General features: G+C 31.8%; 2 protein-coding genes across 3 annotated transcripts; one reads left to right on the top strand and one right to left on the bottom strand.

The window, feature by feature from the left end:
* Window positions 1-6,982: 6,982 nt before the first annotated feature.
* On the top strand, window positions 6,983-8,503 carry LOC133672674 (probable galacturonosyltransferase-like 1). Its single transcript, XM_062093159.1, has one exon. The coding sequence runs from the start codon at window positions 7,184-7,186 to the stop codon at window positions 8,240-8,242; it is 1,059 nt and encodes a 352-aa protein (XP_061949143.1). The 5' UTR covers window positions 6,983-7,183; the 3' UTR covers window positions 8,243-8,503.
* Window positions 8,504-15,163: 6,660 nt separating this feature from the next.
* LOC133672715 (uncharacterized) lies at window positions 15,164-19,761 on the bottom strand. 2 transcript variants are annotated; one of them, XM_062093215.1, is made up of 12 exons: window positions 19,225-19,760; window positions 18,836-18,878; window positions 18,599-18,625; window positions 17,061-17,159; window positions 16,856-16,962; window positions 16,557-16,731; window positions 16,344-16,445; window positions 16,142-16,240; window positions 16,031-16,051; window positions 15,862-15,920; window positions 15,688-15,778; window positions 15,164-15,517 (listed from the first exon to the last, which is right to left on the bottom strand). In XM_062093215.1, the coding sequence occupies exons 1-12, from the start codon at window positions 19,446-19,448 to the stop codon at window positions 15,410-15,412; spliced, it is 1,155 nt and encodes a 384-aa protein (XP_061949199.1). In that variant the 5' UTR covers window positions 19,449-19,760; the 3' UTR covers window positions 15,164-15,409. The 2 variants fall into 2 exon arrangements, with proteins under 2 accessions (XP_061949199.1, XP_061949200.1); XM_062093216.1 differs by lacking the exon at window positions 18,599-18,625 and having other exon boundaries at window positions 19,225-19,761.
* Window positions 19,762-20,172: the final 411 nt, after the last annotated feature.

Below are 20,172 nucleotides of genomic sequence, written 5' to 3'. Positions count from 1 at the left end.
AAAACACACTGAAATTCTAGCGATGACACTATTGGTATCGGAAACAGATGACCAATGATGATCGAAATTCAGTAGCATCGTATGATTCGTTGTTGATGTCCAAGCTGGCCTCTAGATAATTAAATGTTGAGTGGCATCATATGATTCGTTGTTGATGTCCAAGCTGGCCTTCCAATCTGTCTTCATCCAGATTTGTTTACTCTTGAGAAATTATGTTCTGTTCCTTGGAAATTTCATCTTCGTCCTGATTTTCTTAATTTTTTATGAATAATCAAAGTATCATTTATGCAATATTTAGAAAAAAATATTTTCAAATTTAAAACTTCATTTTAATTTGTTTCATAGAAAATAAATAAATGGTAGGATGTCAATTTCACTTGATCTAAATTTGGATTTTCATTAGAACTTGACGTGACTTGATTGGGGTAGATGATGGGTTCATTCACATTGTCACTTGATTTCGTTTTTCAACCTTTATTTTTATTTTATTTTTCAATGTAATTGATAAATTTTCATTTTATAACCTATGAATGATTTTTAGAATTATATGTATAAATTTGAGTTTTTTTACTATACTTTATGGTTAATTTTATGTTTCATAAATGATGAAATAGTTTGTTTTTAAACGAATTAGGTCAGTATTGTATGGTAGATAAATTATTCCACGCAATTTGATCTGTTCTTCTCGTAAAGCGGTATGGGTATCCTTGACGAGACGATGGACAAAACATTTAGAGCCATCTCTAGATGCAATACAAGGAAACGGTATATTTTATGCAGATTTATTTTATATATATTTTTTAATTAAACATGTTTATATATTTTTATATATTTATATTTTTTATTATTAAAGTGGGTGTCTGGGCCAGCTTGCGAGCATCTCGACTAATTCCACGAGCCTTGAAGTTAACGACTATATAAGTCTCCAGTGACCATCATACTAGCAACCACATGGCTCAAATCTGAGATCACAGGAAAAATAAATCTCTTGATTCCAATCTCTTATTACTGAACCACCTACTACTATATGGTTTATTTATTTATCTTTTCCAACATGAAAAAGGTACCTTTATACGTTGGAAAAAAAAATAATGAACTTTGTAAAGTTTTATAGTTACAATGTGTTTACTAAGTAATGATATAACTAGCAATGAAATTAGTTTTTTTAAAAAGAAAAATGAAAAAAAGAAAGTAATTAAAAAGAAAGATGATAAAATTAAAAATGAGTTAGCTTGAAAATTGAAAAACACAAAAGTGCATAAACACCCAACATTGGATCGATTTGTATTTGAACATTTTTTTTTTCTAGCTGGTCTTTTTTTTTTAAAAAAAAAGGACAAAATATTAATATTTTGATTCTTTAACTGACACAGATCTAAATATTTATAAGTAGGTACAAGGCAAGGATAATTTCCAGGAAAGAGAATATGATAATTTTATAGTAAGACCAAGACTTAATTTTATTTTTTATTTTTTTATAGAACCACAAATAAAATATGTACAAATTCTAGAGAAATATAATTGTTTTTAAAAGGGGACCAAGTCCCCACTTGCCCCTGTCTGCGCCCTGGTCTATGAGCATGAGCTAGTCAAATCAAATGGATTAATATTTTAAACAACCCTTCATGCAACTTGTTACTTACATGAACATAAATACAATTATATAATATTTTACTTTTTTTTTTTTTAAAAAAAAAGTTTCAAGTTTAGTTCTTGTTAAAACGAAAGAAAGTTGGTAGTGGAATGATAGTAAAACTGGCCAAGTTTTTATTTTTCTGTTCTACCAAGTTCTCGAGCCCTATCTCTTGGGCCTTGATGTTGGCCTTTTTTATTTTTATTTTTTAATTTTTTTTTATTATCATTGAAATGCACTATACAAACAATAATTGAAATGATATTTAAATTATTATACAATTTTGTTATGGTTCTTAAATAATATTATATATTTTTTTATATAAATATTAATAATTTATTTTTCAATTATTATATACCTAATGTTAAAAAATAAAAAAAAATTACTCATGAATATTTAATAAATATAAGATTTATATTTTTTTATTTATTTCAAACATGATTTTATCATATTTATTATTTCTTTATATCATGAGAAGTTTTTATTTTTAAAAATTACTTACAATAAAAAAATGCTTTTGTTTAAACAATAGAGAGATGCATTGGTAAGAAAATGAAGTTTAGATTGAAGAAATACATTTTTTTTCTATGATTTTGTTCATTGTCCTCCGCGCAAATATGTTTTTTTATAATTATTTCATCAAATAACAATTGAATTCTAAAAAATATGGTTATTGGACCAATAAGAGTCATGATCTAAATTATAAGTTGAACTAATTAGCTAGTTTGATATGAGTTTATCCAAAACATCATCGATCTAATATTGATTTTATAAAAAAAAATTGAATCAACCTCCTTTTATTTTATTAAAAAAAACTAATTTTTTATCAAGTCAACCAAGTCACAAATATACCTACCAAGTTAGTAAAGCCTCATTAAATTAACTTCTACTCAGTTTACTTTGAAACCTAACCTGGTCTATAGAACGGATTAATAGGTTAGCAGGTTGAGCCAAAGGGCTTGACAAGATTTAATAATATAAAAAATGAATTTGAAATTATTAATTTTTTTATAAAAAATAATTTTATAGTTTATAATTAAATAAAAAAAATTAACAAGCTCCTCATGTGATGCGATTATATATCTTAATACATATTTTTATCTTAACTTATCAACTTAATTTTCGATTAGAGCTGAGAATTTTTATAATATTTTTTGTCACATATAATTATCATTTAATTTTTATAATTAAAATGTTTCTTAATATTGGAAGCGCTGGCAACCCCTGTAATTTTTTTTCACTGAAAAAAAAACTTTTAACCTTATCCACAGTAGTACATCTCGGACATCTGAGTATCTGACTAGTAACTCACTGCGTCCACGCTTTTTTTTTTTAAAAAAAAACCCAAACACGTCGACAAAAGGGAAGAAAAGGAAACTCTAAACTTACCGAGTCCAAGTAAACATGTACTCTGTTTTGTCCTTGATGCGAGAAGAAATAAGTATAATATGACTAGCTGTTTATTTTGGACCATTTGACAGCGGGCTGAATTCCATGATCGTACAAAAACAAAACCGTGTCAAGATCAAGGCCTCAAAGTCTTCTTGCTGATGGAATTCCTTAATGCAAAACCAGTTGCTTTCAGCATGTACTGTGTGATCCATCGCCTTCCTTCCTCCTCTTATTCAGCCTGTTTTCACTTTACTTGCGATCTCTCTGTTAGTAGCTTTGTAATGTAAACCTTCATCCAAAGTCATGGAGAGAGAGAACCCATGACGGAATGGTTAGGCAGATCTTGGGCAATTGTCATTTGGGAGTCAATTGCAGGCACTTGCTTAGTATAATAGAATTGTAAAAGCTTTGACTCGAGCTTTCTTCTTAGCTTATAATACAGTGAAGCTGACACCTTTCACAAATGCCAAATACTTTCGAAGAAATTAAATTAAAAAACTCAAATCTATGACCGCAAATACGTTGGTCTGGAAATGAGAGCTGAATTATAAAATCCTCTTGTCTTTTTCACCTATAAGCTCCGTATGCAACCAAATATTATACGCGCTTGGGCACTGGCACAACTACTCTTACAGATCCCTATTAAATTCTCTTGAAAACTCTCAATCCATTTTCTAGACAACGAGTTCTGCGTTTTTCTGCTGACTTTTTGGCCTCCCCTTGACCCACTTGGTGTCGGTAACGAAACGTGGGGTGACTATGATCAACGAGTTCAGTAAAATCTTCGGTAAAATTAAACTACTACCATAAACTTAAAAAGAATTTAGGTGCAGAATTTACATGAGTTGACGAATTCTTTCTTCATAGAATTATAATAGTGTCGACTGAGTTGAAGCCTGACAGCACAGGATAGCCCATCGTTGTGAAGATTTGAACATGCATGCTTTCATGGAGGTCATTTGAAGTGACTACCTTAATAATTGGAAATTGTTTGTGAGTTTGTCATGTGTTGCACATGGAAATGTTGCCTCAATGAATCCATAATAATGAAGTGTTGCCACCTTTTTCGTTATGTCGATAGTTCTATAAAGACAAAACTGTAACTTTAATCTAATCTTAACAATCTTCCAAGAATCAAGTTTTAAGTCCCTCTAGTTGCTGTTTCCTTTCCTTTTTTTTTTTTAAAAAAATAATCATATTTAAATATCATAAAAAAAAGGAATTATGTTTAATTAACTGTTAACCGAATGTAAAATGTAAATCAGAGCTTTTGAAAATTGAAACTTGATTTAGATGGTAAATGAATTTGCTTCTAATGGAGTACAATATATCTTCTCTTGAACTCAAATTCAAGTGAATTCCATGAAGAAATTTTTCATAATTAAGATATATATATATCACTAACATGTACGTGATCAAAAGTATTAAATGTAAGATATTAACTCGCATAAAGCTTACTTTTATTGATTAGTGTTTGTCTAACCTACATATATATATATATATATTTTTTTTTTCGTTGACGATCACAGATATTCTTGAGTCATTCTTTAGATATAGAGATTAAGTTGATTTTTTTTATTAATTTTTTCTTATAAACAACATATTGCAAAATAGCGCTAAGAAAGAGGCATACAAGAAAACAAAAGCTAAACTCTAGAAACAAAAGTTCCGCAATAAACAAAGATCCATGACTGGTAACAAAAAAAACCTCAAATTCTAAACCATATATAAAATCACTTCTTCCCTGCAAAGAACTTCAACTAGTAATATCTAGAAGGCAACAATAATAGCTTCCAAAAACAACAACAATGACGCTATAAAGATAGGATGGATGGAACCTGAAGATGATTCCAGCAAGAAAAAAAATCCTAAGAAGTTATAGTCAGGCCACAAAGTCACACCTTGTTCTGCAAATCTATCGGACATGTGGTTATCATCACGCAAAACATTGGAAAAAGACACAAAATCTAAAATTAGAAGAAAAACGAGCTACAAGGATAAAAAGCTCATGAAATTTTCATGTTTTATTATGTGGCTTATTCATTTAATTAACAATATTAATAGAGACAGATTGAAAGATGAGTTTTACTCCAGAAAAAGTCTTTCTCGTGAAGAGTACTTCATCTTTTTTTTTATTCGGTTAAAAACGAATTAGCTGGTCTTTGGTGGATTTGGCGTCGACATAACTTCCATGTTTTTGGAGATCCTAATGTTGGAGATGATTGCCTATTGAGAAGAACCCAATGCTTAGCCGAGGAATGCAACTTGGTTTGGAGAGGACAACAAACTTTGCAAACTCCCATGTTGATGGCAGTAACATGGATGAGACCGGATACAGACTTTGTGAAACTGGATGTAGATGATAGCTTGCTTGGCAGCCCATGTAGAATTGGTCTTGGGGGTCTCATTAGAACTGCTTCAGATTTGTTTTTAGTAGGCTTCAAAAGATTTGCAGGCATTGATTAATTATAACCCGCTCCCTAATTACTGGCTCTAAAACATGGTCTTCTTCTAGCCTGGGATCGAGGTTATAGAAAGATTTTAGTTTGACTCAGATTCGAAGGAAGCCATTTGGCTTATAGTTGTTGATAATGTTGATTTCCACAGATATAGTGCTCTGATTCAGACATTAGAAACCTGTCGTCAAGGGATTTAGAAGCCAGAATTTCTCATACGTACAAGGAAGGCCATGCTTGTGCTGACTATTTGGCGAAGCTAGCAGCGAAGGGCTCGAATGCTTTAATCATTTAGGATTTGCCCCCACCATGAATGAGTCACTTTCTTCAGCAGATCTTATGGGTCTTTCTTTCTATAGATATCCGTAGTTTTTCTTTCTCCTTTTCCATTATACCAAAAAAAGAAAAAATAAAGCAGTTATACCAAGTTCTCCCTTCAATCTCGGCCAAGTTTTCTCTCTTTATCATTACGATAGCTAACTAAGCTACGTGTAACTGCATCTGTCCCCCTAAAATCGCGACGTGGCAATCTTTTTGACATGGTCGTTCCCGGTGATTAAGTTTTTTGGCAGATGGGAGCCGGACAATCAGGTGATGTGGTCGGGTTTTTGGATATAAATTTCGGGCTTGTAATGAAATGATCATCAATAGAAAACGACGGGTCTCTGGGTTCCAAATGATCCACCAAATTCCCGGAACTAATGAAATTGTGTAGTAGTGGTACTAACATGCATATATATTCCTTTAACCTCCAAATTAATTAATCATCTGCATTAATTTGCCTTTTCATTACGATGATACCAGGCTTCTTTAAAATACAACAATGCTAAATATTAAAAACAATAAAAATTAAATATTTGAATAAAATCAATGATATTTAATAAAGATATTAAATTAGCTTAAGTTTGCATAGCAAATATTTTTAAGTTTTTTATCCTCGATAAATAGTTAGTGTAGAAATAATTTCCTCACCAGAATTCGTCAATGGTTAACATGGAAGGTGGATGGAGCTTTTCTTCGACGTGGATGGATGAACTAAAAAGAAAGGGCCCAGAAAGTTGAAATATCTCTATATTTAGCAGAAATAAATTCTTTTAATAATAATAACAAGATTAGATGGCTAAAATTCAGGCAGCACCAACACGCAGTAGACATAAGAGTACGAATTGTCTTAAATCTTGATGAATCCACAAGATTAAAATATCCGCAAATCGAATGTTACTTTCAAAAGCTGGCCTGTTGAGGCAAGCAAAGTCTGTGGCCTCAGCACTTTACTGTACCAAATTTCTCCCTTTCTCGTCTAAGATCCTTCAGTTACTGATTTATTTGAAGTAATAGCAGATAATATAATATTCATAAATACTTTCTTATCTTGTCAATTGCTAAATATGGTCAGTGGTTAAAGTTTTGCTTGAAAAATTACAGTGAGAGAATCTGCACATTTCTCACCATTTATATTTGGGCTTAGGTTTTGAAGCACATTAAACAAACGTGTGGCTGCACTTTGACTTGGTTCAAAATCCCTGACTCTTCTATCTATGCTTCCTAGCATTTTCCCTTTTATTACAAGTATATATAACGCACCTCCAACTTGGATTCAAAGCCGAGATGTGGGCATGTCTCCTCTCTTTCTAAAAGCTTAGAACTAAATCAACTCAATCTCTCTTTCATTTTTCTAGATCTCCCTTCCTTTGTCCGAAACATGTTCAAACTAGGACTAAAATCACCTCCACCATCATCCTCACCACACCACCTCCTCCCCCTCCTACTCCTCTCTATAATCATAATCAATTCCACCGCCACAGCCACCGCCAATGCTAAAGGATTCAAAGAAGCCCCACAATTCTACAACTCTCCATCATGTCCTTCAATCTCCACACAAGACATGTGCTCACAACAAGCAGTGCATGTGGCCATGACTCTTGACTTCCCTTATCTCCGCGGCACTATGGCAGCTATTTTTTCCATCCTCCAACACTCTTCCTGCCCGGAAAATATTCGTTTCCACTTCATTTCCTCCCCCTCCTCTACCCACCTCCATGAAACCATTACCTCCTCCTTCCCTTACCTCCGTTCCCAAATCTACTCTTTCGATACCAACCCCGTGTCCGGCCTCATCTCCACCTCCATCCGCTCGGCCCTTGACTCTCCTCTTAACTATGCTCGCAATTATCTAGCCAACATCCTCCCTCCTTGCGTCCCAAAAGTCGTCTACTTGGACTCCGATTTAGTCCTAGTAGACGACATTGCATCACTAGCAGCTACACCTCTCGGTACCGGAACAGTGTTAGCAGCACCAGAATATTGTAATGCTAACTTTACCACATACTTTACGCCCACATTCTGGGCAAACCCTATGCTTTCCTTAACATTTTCCGGACGCAATGCCTGTTATTTTAACACAGGAGTGATGGTCATTGATTTAGAGAGATGGAGAGAAGGAGATTACACAACAAAAATAGTTGAATGGATGGAGCTTCAAAAGAGGATGAGGATTTACGAGCTGGGTTCATTGCCTCCGTTCTTGTTAGTTTTTGCAGGGAATATTGCTGCCGTGGATCATAAATGGAATCAACATGGTCTTGGTGGGGATAATTTCAGAGGTCTTTGTAGGAATTTGCATCCTGGTCCGGTTAGTCTTTTGCATTGGAGTGGTAAAGGGAAGCCTTGGGTTCGCTTAGATGCCAACAGGCCATGCCCTTTAGATGCATTATGGGCTCCTTACGATCTCTTGCGGACACCGTTTGCTCTTGAATCTTAGATTTCAGCAATTTGTATAAATTTTCCAATAATAAAGACAGATGGGAAACAGGGAAGATGTTCATAGGTTATACGCCCATCAACAGACCTTACAGTAATTTCATCTTTTTTTCTATTTCATCTTTTTTTCTTTCTATTTTTGGGTTTTGCTTTGTACCGGAGTACATAGTAGGAGCTCGTAAGTAGTACTGTGAAGAGGGAATTACAGAAAAGATAGATCAGAGTTCCTTTTTATATATTTTTGTGCTGTTCATTGCTGTGATTTGTGTTTCTGAGTATGCAATTTTTCTTGTACAGCAGCACAGGCCGGATCGATTTCTTAGTTGGTTTCAAATGATTAGTAGCTAATTCCCAAATTGTTTCATTAACAGTGTAAATTGTCTAAGTATTTGGTGAATGTTTAAGATTAAGCGTTAGGTAGGCAAGCAATTAGGAAGGTGTTTTAGTGCTTCTGTTAACTAACAAATTAGCACTAGCTAAGACATAGCGATACCAAAATAATATAAATATTTTAACAAGCCAGCAATTAGAAAGGCAATGACGAATCCAGGACGTGGTGCTTGAAGTTGCAAGATTGTGTAATTTCTAATTCAGAGGGGTTATTTTGTAGAACTTATTTGAAATTAAACACAACATCAGGGGGGATTTTGAAAATCACTAAGACTCTGTGGGACCAAGGACCCTCTCTCAAAATTCGTCTCAGGGAGTCGCATCACGTAGACAGAGTGTGGGGATTCTTTAATTTTTTTTTTTAACTCAAAAGCAACTTTCAAGCCGTAACCCGCGTTCAAATTGATTAACGAGTCTGTGATCTTCAATTATTATTATTAATGTCTCTCTTGTTTTTTTAATATAAAAAAAGACCTAAAATCCGAACATCAGATTTGAATTTGCGTATATCATTTCTCATTTGACTCTATAATCTTTCTTTTTCATTTTTTTTTTGTCATTACATTTATAAGGTAAGAGATTCGAAGCAAAGGTTTAGTTTTATCCAAGAATGAGTATTATAGAATTAAATGTTTATTTTTTTTATTAATACACTGGACCAATTTGTGCATACCTCGACTAATCTCACAGGTTTTAAAGTTAACAACCATATAAGCCTCCAATAGTCATTATATTAGCAACCACAGTTGCTTAAACTTGAAATCATATGAAGAGTAAATTTTTTAATTCCAAACTTTTACTACTAAATCACCTATTAGATGGTAATTAAATGCCTATTGTTAACCTCAAAGGGCATGGTATTTCTCACCACAATGAGATTAGTAGTTAAATCAGAGAAATTTAAGAGATTGTTTTGGTAGTTCAATAAATTCATTTTTTTAAATTAAAATTCCAAGACTACCATTCATAAAGATTTATCAAGATTCTTTGAATGTATAAATTGATTTGCAAGTTCATTCTTTAAACGCGTTCATTCTTAAAAGCATTTAAAGAATGGGATTATTTTTAATTGTTGGATCAAGATTCCGTGGATATTAAAGCATTTATAGAATTAGGTTCTTATAACCAGAGAATAAATATCGACTTATAGAGGTAATTAATTATGCTATTTTTAAAACATTAACGACAACGATGATAATAAATATAAATGATGAGTTAATTTACAGCTTGTTTTAGGGATTTACAATCCAGTTATAGAATAAGAAAACAAGTTAATTAGGAATAACTTATAATATAAATTAATTTCGTTTGTTAACGGTAATATTAAAAATCTAATATATTTACTTTCCACTTGATCTTGATATTTGAAGATATATATAATAATATGAGGGAAAAGGTATAACTGTATAAGAGCACGTAGTGCTGGTTCCTAATTTTTCTTATTATTTCTTGAGAGGAATTTTCCTCCTCCAATTCATATGAATAATAATAATTAAAAAAACCCGAAGAAGAAAATAAATGGATGGCAGATCCCATTCCTATGTTCTACATGCAATAATTTCTACCTCTTGAGATTGGATACTCCTACAATATTAGATGTAGTGTAATTATTTTCATCGCTGCTTTTCTTGATATGCTTCTTCTGTATATTTTTCCTTTCCTTTTGGGATCTTTTTGTCTGGCCAAAGCCGAACACTGGCTGTTTGACCACATGATTAAACTTCGTTTCTCTTTAAACTGTAAATTCTACATTGGTGGCAAAGCCTCCCGTTCGTTTTTGATTAATGACAGTGGGGCAGATTACATGATTATTTCGAGTTTGATATTACCGTGGTGAAAAGTGTTTTTTATGTGTATTTTTTTGTTTAAATATGTATTAAATTTTACCAGCAAAAGGTTTCATCAATTGCTGCCAAGTTTCATCAAAAGTGCATGTCTGCAATTATTATTATTTTTTTAGAAAATATGGGACAATATATCCATAGCTGCAAGTGTATTAGAAGTCCAATTACTGGCTACTACGCATTAGCTATTAGAATTCTATAAATTGTTTCTTCAAAGGGTTGCTTGAAAAAAGAAAAATGCGTCCTACGATCATATTCAAATCATAGTATATATACTTATAATAATGTTTGACTGTTTATTTATTATGATGAACATGTAAAAGTGAGATTGCCAAATTAATAATCTGTAGGAAAAAAATAGTGAATCCGTATCACTTGGTCATGGTGTAGTGCCAATGGCCGAACTGTTCGGTCTTCCTTCTCTAGTTTTGGTTTTAAATACTTTGTTGTAGTGCAAAATTTGGCAACTTCTAGACATATACAATTTTCTAATCAATGCTCCAAATTTCCAAGTATTGCTAGCTGTTAATATATAAAGACAATAATATGATTTCGACCCACCAATGTAGTAGGGTTTATTTTTTAGTTTATTGAGCGATTAAATTGACCTTTAACTACAAAAATGAGTGGTACGAAAATTCACGATTGATTTGACGGGTTGGATAGATTTTTAGTATTAAACTTATATATTTTAAAAAATTATTAGAATTTTTTACTTTAATTTAAATTAAATTAAATTAATAATATTATAATAATCTTATTTATAAAATCATGATTGACTTGACAAGTTAATTTGAGGCCTGAATAAATTTAAAAAAATAAAAAAAAGATTGACTCGATCAGACTCAATTAATAACCCAGGTCAACTTGGGATAAACACAAGTCAAAAATCTATTTATCTTTTTTAAAATATTTTTTTGATCAAAATAAAATTTCTTTGATTATTTTTATCATTACTTGTTTTAGTTGAACAATATAAAAATTTAAAAGTTTTTACAAATATATTTTAGAAATAAAAAATAAAAAATATTATCTTTAAAAATATCAATTTTTTGTATCTCCTATTATATCTATGTCTCTTTATTTTGAACCAAACACTTTTTTATCTTTATCTTTATTTTTTTATCTCAAAAAATAAATAAATTCTATGTTCTAGTACCAGAACTCGGACAAAGCCTTTATTTGGTATTGCGTTCTGAGTGGAGGTTGAGCAAAATTTGAAATTTTATTTTTTGTTTAAAATTAATTATATATATATATATATATTTTTTGAATTGTTTTAATGTGCTGATATAAAAAATAATTTTAAAAAAAGTTATTTTAATATATTTACAAATAAAAAATATTTTAAAAAAAAACAACACTACTGCATTAATAAGCACTTCATAAAGTCAACATCATTACCACATGAAACCACGGTTCCCCCTACGTTGTTGATTCAAGAAGACTCTTAGACAAAATAAAATAAAAGATTTTCAACTCTCTGGTGCCCGAAAAAATAATATTAACAAGCAAAAAACAGAATGATGTCGGTGACTTGGACCGCCCTAAATAATCAACCTCCAACAAAAACAAAACAAGAGTAAAAATCATGGAAGTCAGAACTAGTAGAGAACTAGCATAGGTTGCAAAAAAACCACCAACTATAAACAAGGGGACATCCAATCCAAGCAGTTGGATTTGAATCTAGCCTAACCACGTACGGTTTTAAGTTGAAATGATCATGGGATGCATGGATCAGTTCAACTGCACATCACATTACGTGACCAAGAAACCCAGTAGGGTTAAATCACAGCTTGCTAATTGAGTCTTAATTTCCTGAAGCCAGCAGTGATTGATGCTAATGGAAGTTGTTCTTCTTCTTTAATCTTTTCTGTCCTCTCTAGGTGTCCCCGGCAATCTAGTCACTGTGCCTGCGAGATCTTTCGCTCAACAGCGACCTTCTTGCTGCAATTATAGGGGTTAGGAGTCAACTCATAGGGATTACGAATTTTCTAATTAATTATTTAGCCTAGATCGTTCTTTGCTAGGCATAGACTAATGTTAAAGGAGCTAGACTCTCAATGCGAGTCAACTCATCAGTTATCTAAAGCTTAATTCATGTATAGCAAGATCTTAAACGGGGAATCATGAATATTAAGAATAATATTTTGTGCACGCTGATGAGCTGAAACCATGGTGAAATCGTACTAACTTAAACTTCAATTAGTTTAATAATTGATGGTTCGAAATTAAATAGCCTACAGAATTTACAGTAGGCGAGGCAAGAGCTGTGCTCCTACTTCTACAAAACCACAAGATCAATTATGAAAATATAATTTCTCTAAAGTACTGATCTCTCCTAGTCTATAGTTGGCGTTGTTTTCTTCGTCTACACATACGAGAGGACCACTGAATACAAGGCAATTGACTGCGTAAAGGAAACGGCTGAGAAATGTAGCCTTCTAGTGGCCGGTGGGCACATTTAGCCCGCCTACCTTAAGCATATACTATATAGTTTCTTTGGAGAAATAAGGGAAGAAATATTGGTAGCATACTGTAGTGTTGACTTGAACATAACGAAGCTATTTCTAAGCAGCCTTTGGGTAGTTTTTGTTTTCTTATATCACCAACTAAAAATAAATATTATTTTGAAGCCTTTACAAAAATAAAATAAAAAAAATTGAGAAAATAAAGCTCAAACGCAATACCAAATAATATTTTAGTTAAATAACTTCTGCTTTTTTCACTGATCTCATGTATAATTACATTTCAAATTTTGATTTTGTAAAAGTTAAAATAACTTGTTTTTTATTCATAAATAGTTTATTTATTTATTTATTTTGCATGCATAAATCTATCTAATAAAATTTTTAAGAAAACATATATTTTAAAAAAGTAACTAAAATTATTTTTAAAAAACCGTAACCACAAAAAAGTACTACCACGGCCAAGCCAAATACGCACTTAGTTTATTGTTACTTTGCCAAAAAAACTAAGGGAGATTGACAAGTAACTATACATTGATATTGATTGTCCAACGAAATCAAATCAAAGGTTGATTAGGAACAGGAAAATTGAAATTAAAGAGAAGTGTTAGTGTAAAATAGAAGCATTGACTCGTTGAGCTTCAACTAATAAATCACTAAATGACGAACACACCAAACGCCTTAAGTTTGCAATCCTGTCTCCCTCACACACATGACACATGCACTTCCATGTGAGCTGTTCTAACTTCTAACACACGATCGACTATGACATCTACATCGTTAATTGATTACCTCAAATTATTAAAGAGGGCTTTGTTGCATTAATTGTATCTTCACTCGATTCAACATTTTGTGTGTATTTTATATGTAAAGAGGGCCTGTGATTTGATCTACATTAAAGGCACGAAAGGTTCTTAACTAAATTCTTGTTTCGCAATCTAGTTCTTATATTGATAACTACTTTAAGTATGTGGTATTTTGATTAAAATATTATTTGTTTAAAATTTGATTTTTTAAATTTAAAATCAACTTTTTTTAATATTGTTTTATAATTTCGATGTCAATTTTTTTTAAAAAATATTATTTTAATATATTACCAAATAAAAAATACATTAAAACTATGAAGTGAAACCTATATACAGGAGACAGATTCTAGCTGGAGGAGAATAACCTAATTTCTTTTGGGATGAAAATGATTTTGTGAGGAAACGTTTTAGCTTCAACATTAGTTTAATTAAATACTGTTAGATTTGTGTTGTTACAATTTTTTTTCTGTAAAGGGTTTTTGTTTTTAAATGTCACACAGTTACGCTATCATATATCAATAATCTTGAAACAATATTAATATTATGAATGATTATTCAAGAAACGAGGGAGTAATAAATGCTATCTTATATAAAAAAACTCGTATCAATAGATGATCAGCAGATTGACATGTTAATTGTCTAATTTATAATAATAAACTGATGTATAATGTGTTGAGGTGTTAATTGATATGATGATTGCTATGTTATTTAGTCGTTTGTAAATATTTTTGTTTTTTTAGTTTAATGTGAGTGTCTGAGCCAACATACCCGTACCTCGATTAATTTTATGAGCCCTGAAATTAACGATTATATAAATTTTCAGTGATTATTATATAAGCAATCACAAGGCTCGAATTTGAGTTCATAAAAGAAACAAACTTTTTAGTTTCAAATTTTATGAGAGAGAGAGAGAGAGATACATGAAGAAATCCAGAAGAAAAAGGAGAATAGGAACGGGCTGTCGTTGTGGATTGTAATCTTCACATCTCTGGGCCCGCACTAAGAGGCCCTCTCCAATGAGCTTAAGTGGGCAAAGCTAGCAGTGATGGGTAATATTAGGATGTTGCCTGTCCATGCTGGCAAAAGTAATGGGCCAAACTAAAACATTTGGTATTATATTTATCTTAGCTCAAGGAGCCTAACAGGTATCCTGCATGAAAAATTCTCCCAATTTATTATGTCAAAACCCACCAGAGCCTGTTTATTTTAAAATTTTAAAAATATTTTTATTTTTTTTAAGTTAAGTTTTTAAATTATTTTAATGGGATGATATAAAATAACATTTCCAAAAATAAAAAAACTTTAAAAAATCAATACATTCAAGTTAAGGCAATCTATTTTTAAAAGCCAATCCACAAAGAAAAACATGTCAATTCAAGGTTTTGATCAATCAATGTGAATTGAAAAGGTGATAGGATATAAATCAGCGATGTCATTTCTCTCTTCTTGCCACTTTATTATTATCTCGAGCTACTCGCTTATTGATACAAACTATACATACCAATCCGTTAATAAAGCAACGAACACATCATTGTTTATGATTGTCGACAGAAACAATTCCTTAAAAACGAAAAAAAAAATACAAGCTCATATACCGGATTGATGATAATTGATGCTCTACTCGAAAGATTAAATCTCAAAATTGCAACACAATTTGCAATCAAGAAATAGCAGCTTTACTTGCATCCACGTAGTCTCCGTAGTAGCATTCTTCATGGTCCACCCTTTTCTCGAGGAAGTATCGGTAGTAAATGTACTGCAAAATGATCTATTACAAAGCTTGTTAAGGTATCAATAGAATGATCATCAGTAACATTGTTATTTAAGCCATGTCCAATTGCTTGCTTGGAGAAATTCTCCTGTGAAATATGTAGGTTTTCTTTTTGGTTTGTGATGAAAAAAGCCATTCTGCAATGTATGATTAATTAGCAAGGATACAAAAAAGTCGAGCGCCACGCAGACTGCAGCATCCAGCAACCATGGCATATTCGGTTTGATGCTATCCCACTCAGTGGTTCTAACAACAATACTGTATTCATGAGGAGAAAGGCTTGTCAGTACACACTAACCAGTTCAATGTGCGTGTGAGGGAAAGAGAAAACAGAAAGAGACCTTAGCACATAAGTGAGGTTGGCCACCAACGCAAAGACGAACATGAGAGGATTCAAGCCCTATATAAATTTCATTTTGAGAAAAAGGGTTATGCTATTAGTATGGATAATTCAAGATGCTTCAATGGCAGAAAAGAAATACATAAGAACATTGTATATAAGAGCATCACCTCAACACTCCCTCTTTTAATCTGGTCAAAGAAATTACAACAACGTTGGATTAGAAGCAAGCTAATCATAGTCTTGTAACTTGGAAGTTAATCAGTGTTAATCACACTCACATTTAACCATATTTGGGGGATCCGGCCACCCATGTAGATAGCTGCCATTAGCCATCCTAACCATTGTCCAAACGCACTGTGATCCGTGCCGCCACCTTCCTGGTGATATATAGACCACAGCATGTAAGAACTTAGCTAGCACAGCAAAAAATTACTTGGCTTAAGAATTTGGTTAAGTATTTGCAATCATTACTGATCATACATGTAAAAGTCTTCGTCCAGTGTATCCAATGTAGGCTTGTGTCAAAGCCTTGCTTTGCAGAGGCAGGTTGAGGGATGTAGCAAGAAATGTTCCATAGCCAGCCTGGAAAAATCGCCATGGCACCACAAATATAAGAAAGCTGAGCAGAACCATTTGTATATTTTCCATTTCCTAGAGCAACGTATATATATTTTTATTGGATTGAATGCTCACCGATCGTGGAATTGGTCTAGGCTGACTAACAGTGCTAGTAGAAGAAACTGGGGCTGCAACCTCATCATCTGAGGATGATTCATTGTCAAGTCCCACAGCTGATGGACCACTTTTGGCTGCCCTAAGGTAACTTCTAAATGGTGGAGTATTACTACCGGCCATAGATCTAGCTGACCTGAAACCAAAAGAAACAAAAAGAAATTAATTAGGAAATATGACTAATTATTTGGTTAATGATATTCTCCTATAACAAATTTCTTTACACAAAATAAATGTTCAGCATTATAAAATGTGCATACATATAATAAAAATCTCTACGAGGGGTTGCTCTTGGAGAAGCCTTGGGTATGGAAATGCCTGAACGATCAGCTGACTTGGGCTTCAATGGGTCTTGGTCATCATCAACCTAAAAGACAAAACAATAACAAGCCATCCTTTGGTATGTAAACATGACATTCAAAGAAGGCTGAAAGAAAGAGGTAAGAAATGGAAAGGAAACAATACTTGTTGATTATCTTTGGTTTTCCTGCATCTACACCACCTGTAGACATGATCGTAGTATAGACCCTGCAACACTAGTACTACAGTACTTGTTGTGTAGAGCTGTAAATTAAACATGAAAAGATTACACAACATTATGCATTCTGTACATGAGATCAACAAAGCAAACAATGTCCGTAGTAGTTTTTTGGTGGAAAAAACCAGAAGTAATTAGGTATCTAATGATAATCACTCAATTAAAAAACTTAAATTGTCTCGTAAAGGAAAAAAATTAAGATCTCGTTTGTTTGTTTGCTGGAAAATAATTTCTTTTTATAAAATGAATTATGAAAAAGTAAATTCCAGAAAAATAAATTATTTTTTAATGTTTGATAGTGTAATAAAAAATAAATTAAAAAATAACTTATTAATATTTTATTTTTCTCAAGTTTATTAAAATAATAAAAAACAAATCTTATAAATTAAAAAATTGAATGAGAATAAAATTGAAAAAAAATAATTTCATAAATTATCTCAAATAAAATAAATAATAATTAAAATAATAGAGATTAAATCTAAAAAATCTAAAAAAATAAAAGATTAAGAAATTAAAATAATAATAATTAATATTCCATAAATTAATTCAAATAAAATAAATAACAATCAAAATAATAAGGATCAAATTTGATAGATAAAAAATTTCAATTAAAAAATATAAGAAAAAAGCAAATAATAATTATAAAAATAGGAACCAAATTAATATAAAAATTAAATTTTAAGAGATGAAATTCAAAAATAAATATTCAAAACAATATATATATATATATATATATATAAAACAATTAAAAGTTTAAAGATTAAATTTGATATAATCAGTAAATAATAGATATTTTTAAATTTTTTATATTTTTCAAGAAACAAACATGGCCTAGCCTAATAAGTATATAATCTACCTCATCAATGTGCAAGCTAAGGTAGGAATTAGGATAAAGCTACATTTTTAAGTATTTTACCTCATTATTGTGCAACCTACGCGTAAAAATTAAAAAGTAAGATAAGCATGTTCTGTAACTCTAAAATTTCATTTAGTTTTTTAAAAACATTAAATTAATATTTTTTTAAGGTTTTCTATAATTTTAATATAATAATATTAAAAATTAAAAAAAGTTATTTTAATTTATTTTAAAATAAAATATTTTTAAAAAATATAATAGACCTAAATACTTAACACATTATAATGCAATAAATTAACATACAAATGGGGTGGTGTGTATGACGAAATTAATAATAAAGATGTCTGGAAGGGGAAAAAAACGATTGTAGGGATGAAAGGTTATGCTTTTTTATCATTCAACTTATATTCGTAAAAAGTTTTTGGCCTGTAATGATCCTGTAGTGTTTGATGGGACCAGCCCTGTCAAATCATGCACCTCTGGTTCTTATCAGTACAAGGTTATATTTGCAACAAAGGCCAGATTAAATCACAATTACTGATATATTGGAGGTTCATTTTGCAATATTCAAGTGAAAGTTATGGACCGTTGAATTGAGATGTCACTTACCACAGCAGTGTAATATTGGGTTGGCAACTGCATCCAGCAAAAAAAAAAAGAATTGGTATAGCAGTATTTTTATATGATCCAGACAGAAGTAATAATGGATAAGTTGACACGTAGTAATCTTGAGAGATAGTGGGTGCAGGCACAGGCAGCCAATACTCGAGGCCATTTCTATGGAGGACCACCACTACCAATTCTAGTTCTATGGCTCTCTTTAATTTACTCAGCCTAACCACTCACCGTTGCTGGCTCCAGTAAGCAGCCCACCAGATTAAAGATGTCTCTGCACCAGGAAAAAAGATTGATATTTAAATAAACAAAATACAATAAGAAATTCAAAGTTTTGTTTAATATAGCATGTTGATATGTGCAGTTCATACAAATCATCAAAATTAAAATTTGGTTATGGCTTGTGTTTTGTCTTTTTACTTTTTAAGTGCAGTGTTGCAACATGAAACATGAGGTTCTGTGCCTGTGAATGCGATAATTATTGTTTTTTAAAGTGGTTTTTATTGAAAAATATAATAAAATAATATTTTTTTAATTTTTAAAAAGAATTTTTAACATGAAAAAACAAGCTCTTGGAATCGGAGGAACGTATGTGTGTCTGTGCAGAGAAGATGACTGACCCGGCAACCCAAGTGAGGAGAAAAGCAAGAGAAACTCCATGGCTGGACTTTGTGCGAAAGTTGGTGATGATTTGAGGGATTTCTGCAACTCCCCAACACACCAGACTAATGAGGCCAAAAGTGAAAGAGAACTCATCTTTTAGACTGCAAAGGCAATCCTTGAAGTACTTCTCTACCCAGCGAACACAAGGTTTCTGTTCCTTAACACAGTAAGCTAGAGACATGGCCACCTCTCTCTCTCTCTCTGGGATATTTGAGTGTTTTAGTTGGTGAGACAAAAGGAGGAGAACAAAAGTTGAAAATATCACTACAAACTCTAGTTCTATTAAATATATTACAAGACGCTAGAGCGACTACTACTACAGATATATATATATATAGAGAGGAAGTGATCAAAGATTAGTCAAAATCCTTAATAGAAGCGAAAACGTCTTATGTTTTTCTTCTACGAGGGTCGATTTGTGAAACAAAAACTCGGAGACATAAATATATCATCTTGCATGTCGGACGCCGCATATTCTCCTTTGTTAGATAGTTCTATGCTCGAAGTTTGAATGGATTTATCTAATTTTAGAGTTACTTATATTTGTAAGAAAAAATGAGGGCCGTTAATTTTTATTTTTATTTTTATTTTTGTACTGATATGTTTACGCATATTCTTCTAGTTGATTTTTGATGCTTTGGATTGGCATAGCCAAAAGCCCATTTGAGGGTGAACATGACTTAATGTGAAAAAAACAAAATGAAAATAGTTGCAGAGTGACAGTAGCATGATGACATCTTCTGCCATAATTTATGTACAGCTATTGTTCTTTCTTCTTCTTTTTTACAACTTGTGGCCATTGTTTGATTCACAGTTTACACACTTGATGAAAACTTTTGTTTCTAGCTAGTACTCGTTTGTTTTTGGCTTCTCATAATTTTTTTAATTACCCACTTGCATTGTTA

The sequence above is a fragment of the Populus nigra genome, chromosome 14, assembly GCF_951802175.1.
Source record: "Populus nigra chromosome 14, ddPopNigr1.1, whole genome shotgun sequence".
Lineage (NCBI taxonomy): Eukaryota > Viridiplantae > Streptophyta > Magnoliopsida > Malpighiales > Salicaceae > Populus > Populus nigra.
The sequence above is the reverse complement of the archived record's forward strand: the minus strand, read 5'-3'. Positions and strand labels throughout refer to the sequence as shown.

Coding starts and splice junctions, on each gene's coding strand:
- LOC133672674 (XM_062093159.1), top strand. CDS start 7,184: ATGTTCAAACTAGGACTAAAATCACCTCCACCATCATCCTCACCACAC.
- LOC133672715 (XM_062093215.1), bottom strand. CDS start 19,448: ATGTCTCTAGCTTACTGTGTTAAGGAACAGAAACCTTGTGTTCGCTGG. Junction 18,626..18,835: donor GCTTACTGGAGCCAGCAACG/GTGAGTGGTTAG, acceptor TGCTGGATGCAG/TTGCCAACCCAATATTACAC. Junction 17,160..18,598: donor CCCAATATTACACTGCTGTG/GTAAGTGACATC, acceptor TTTAATTTACAG/CTCTACACAACAAGTACTGT.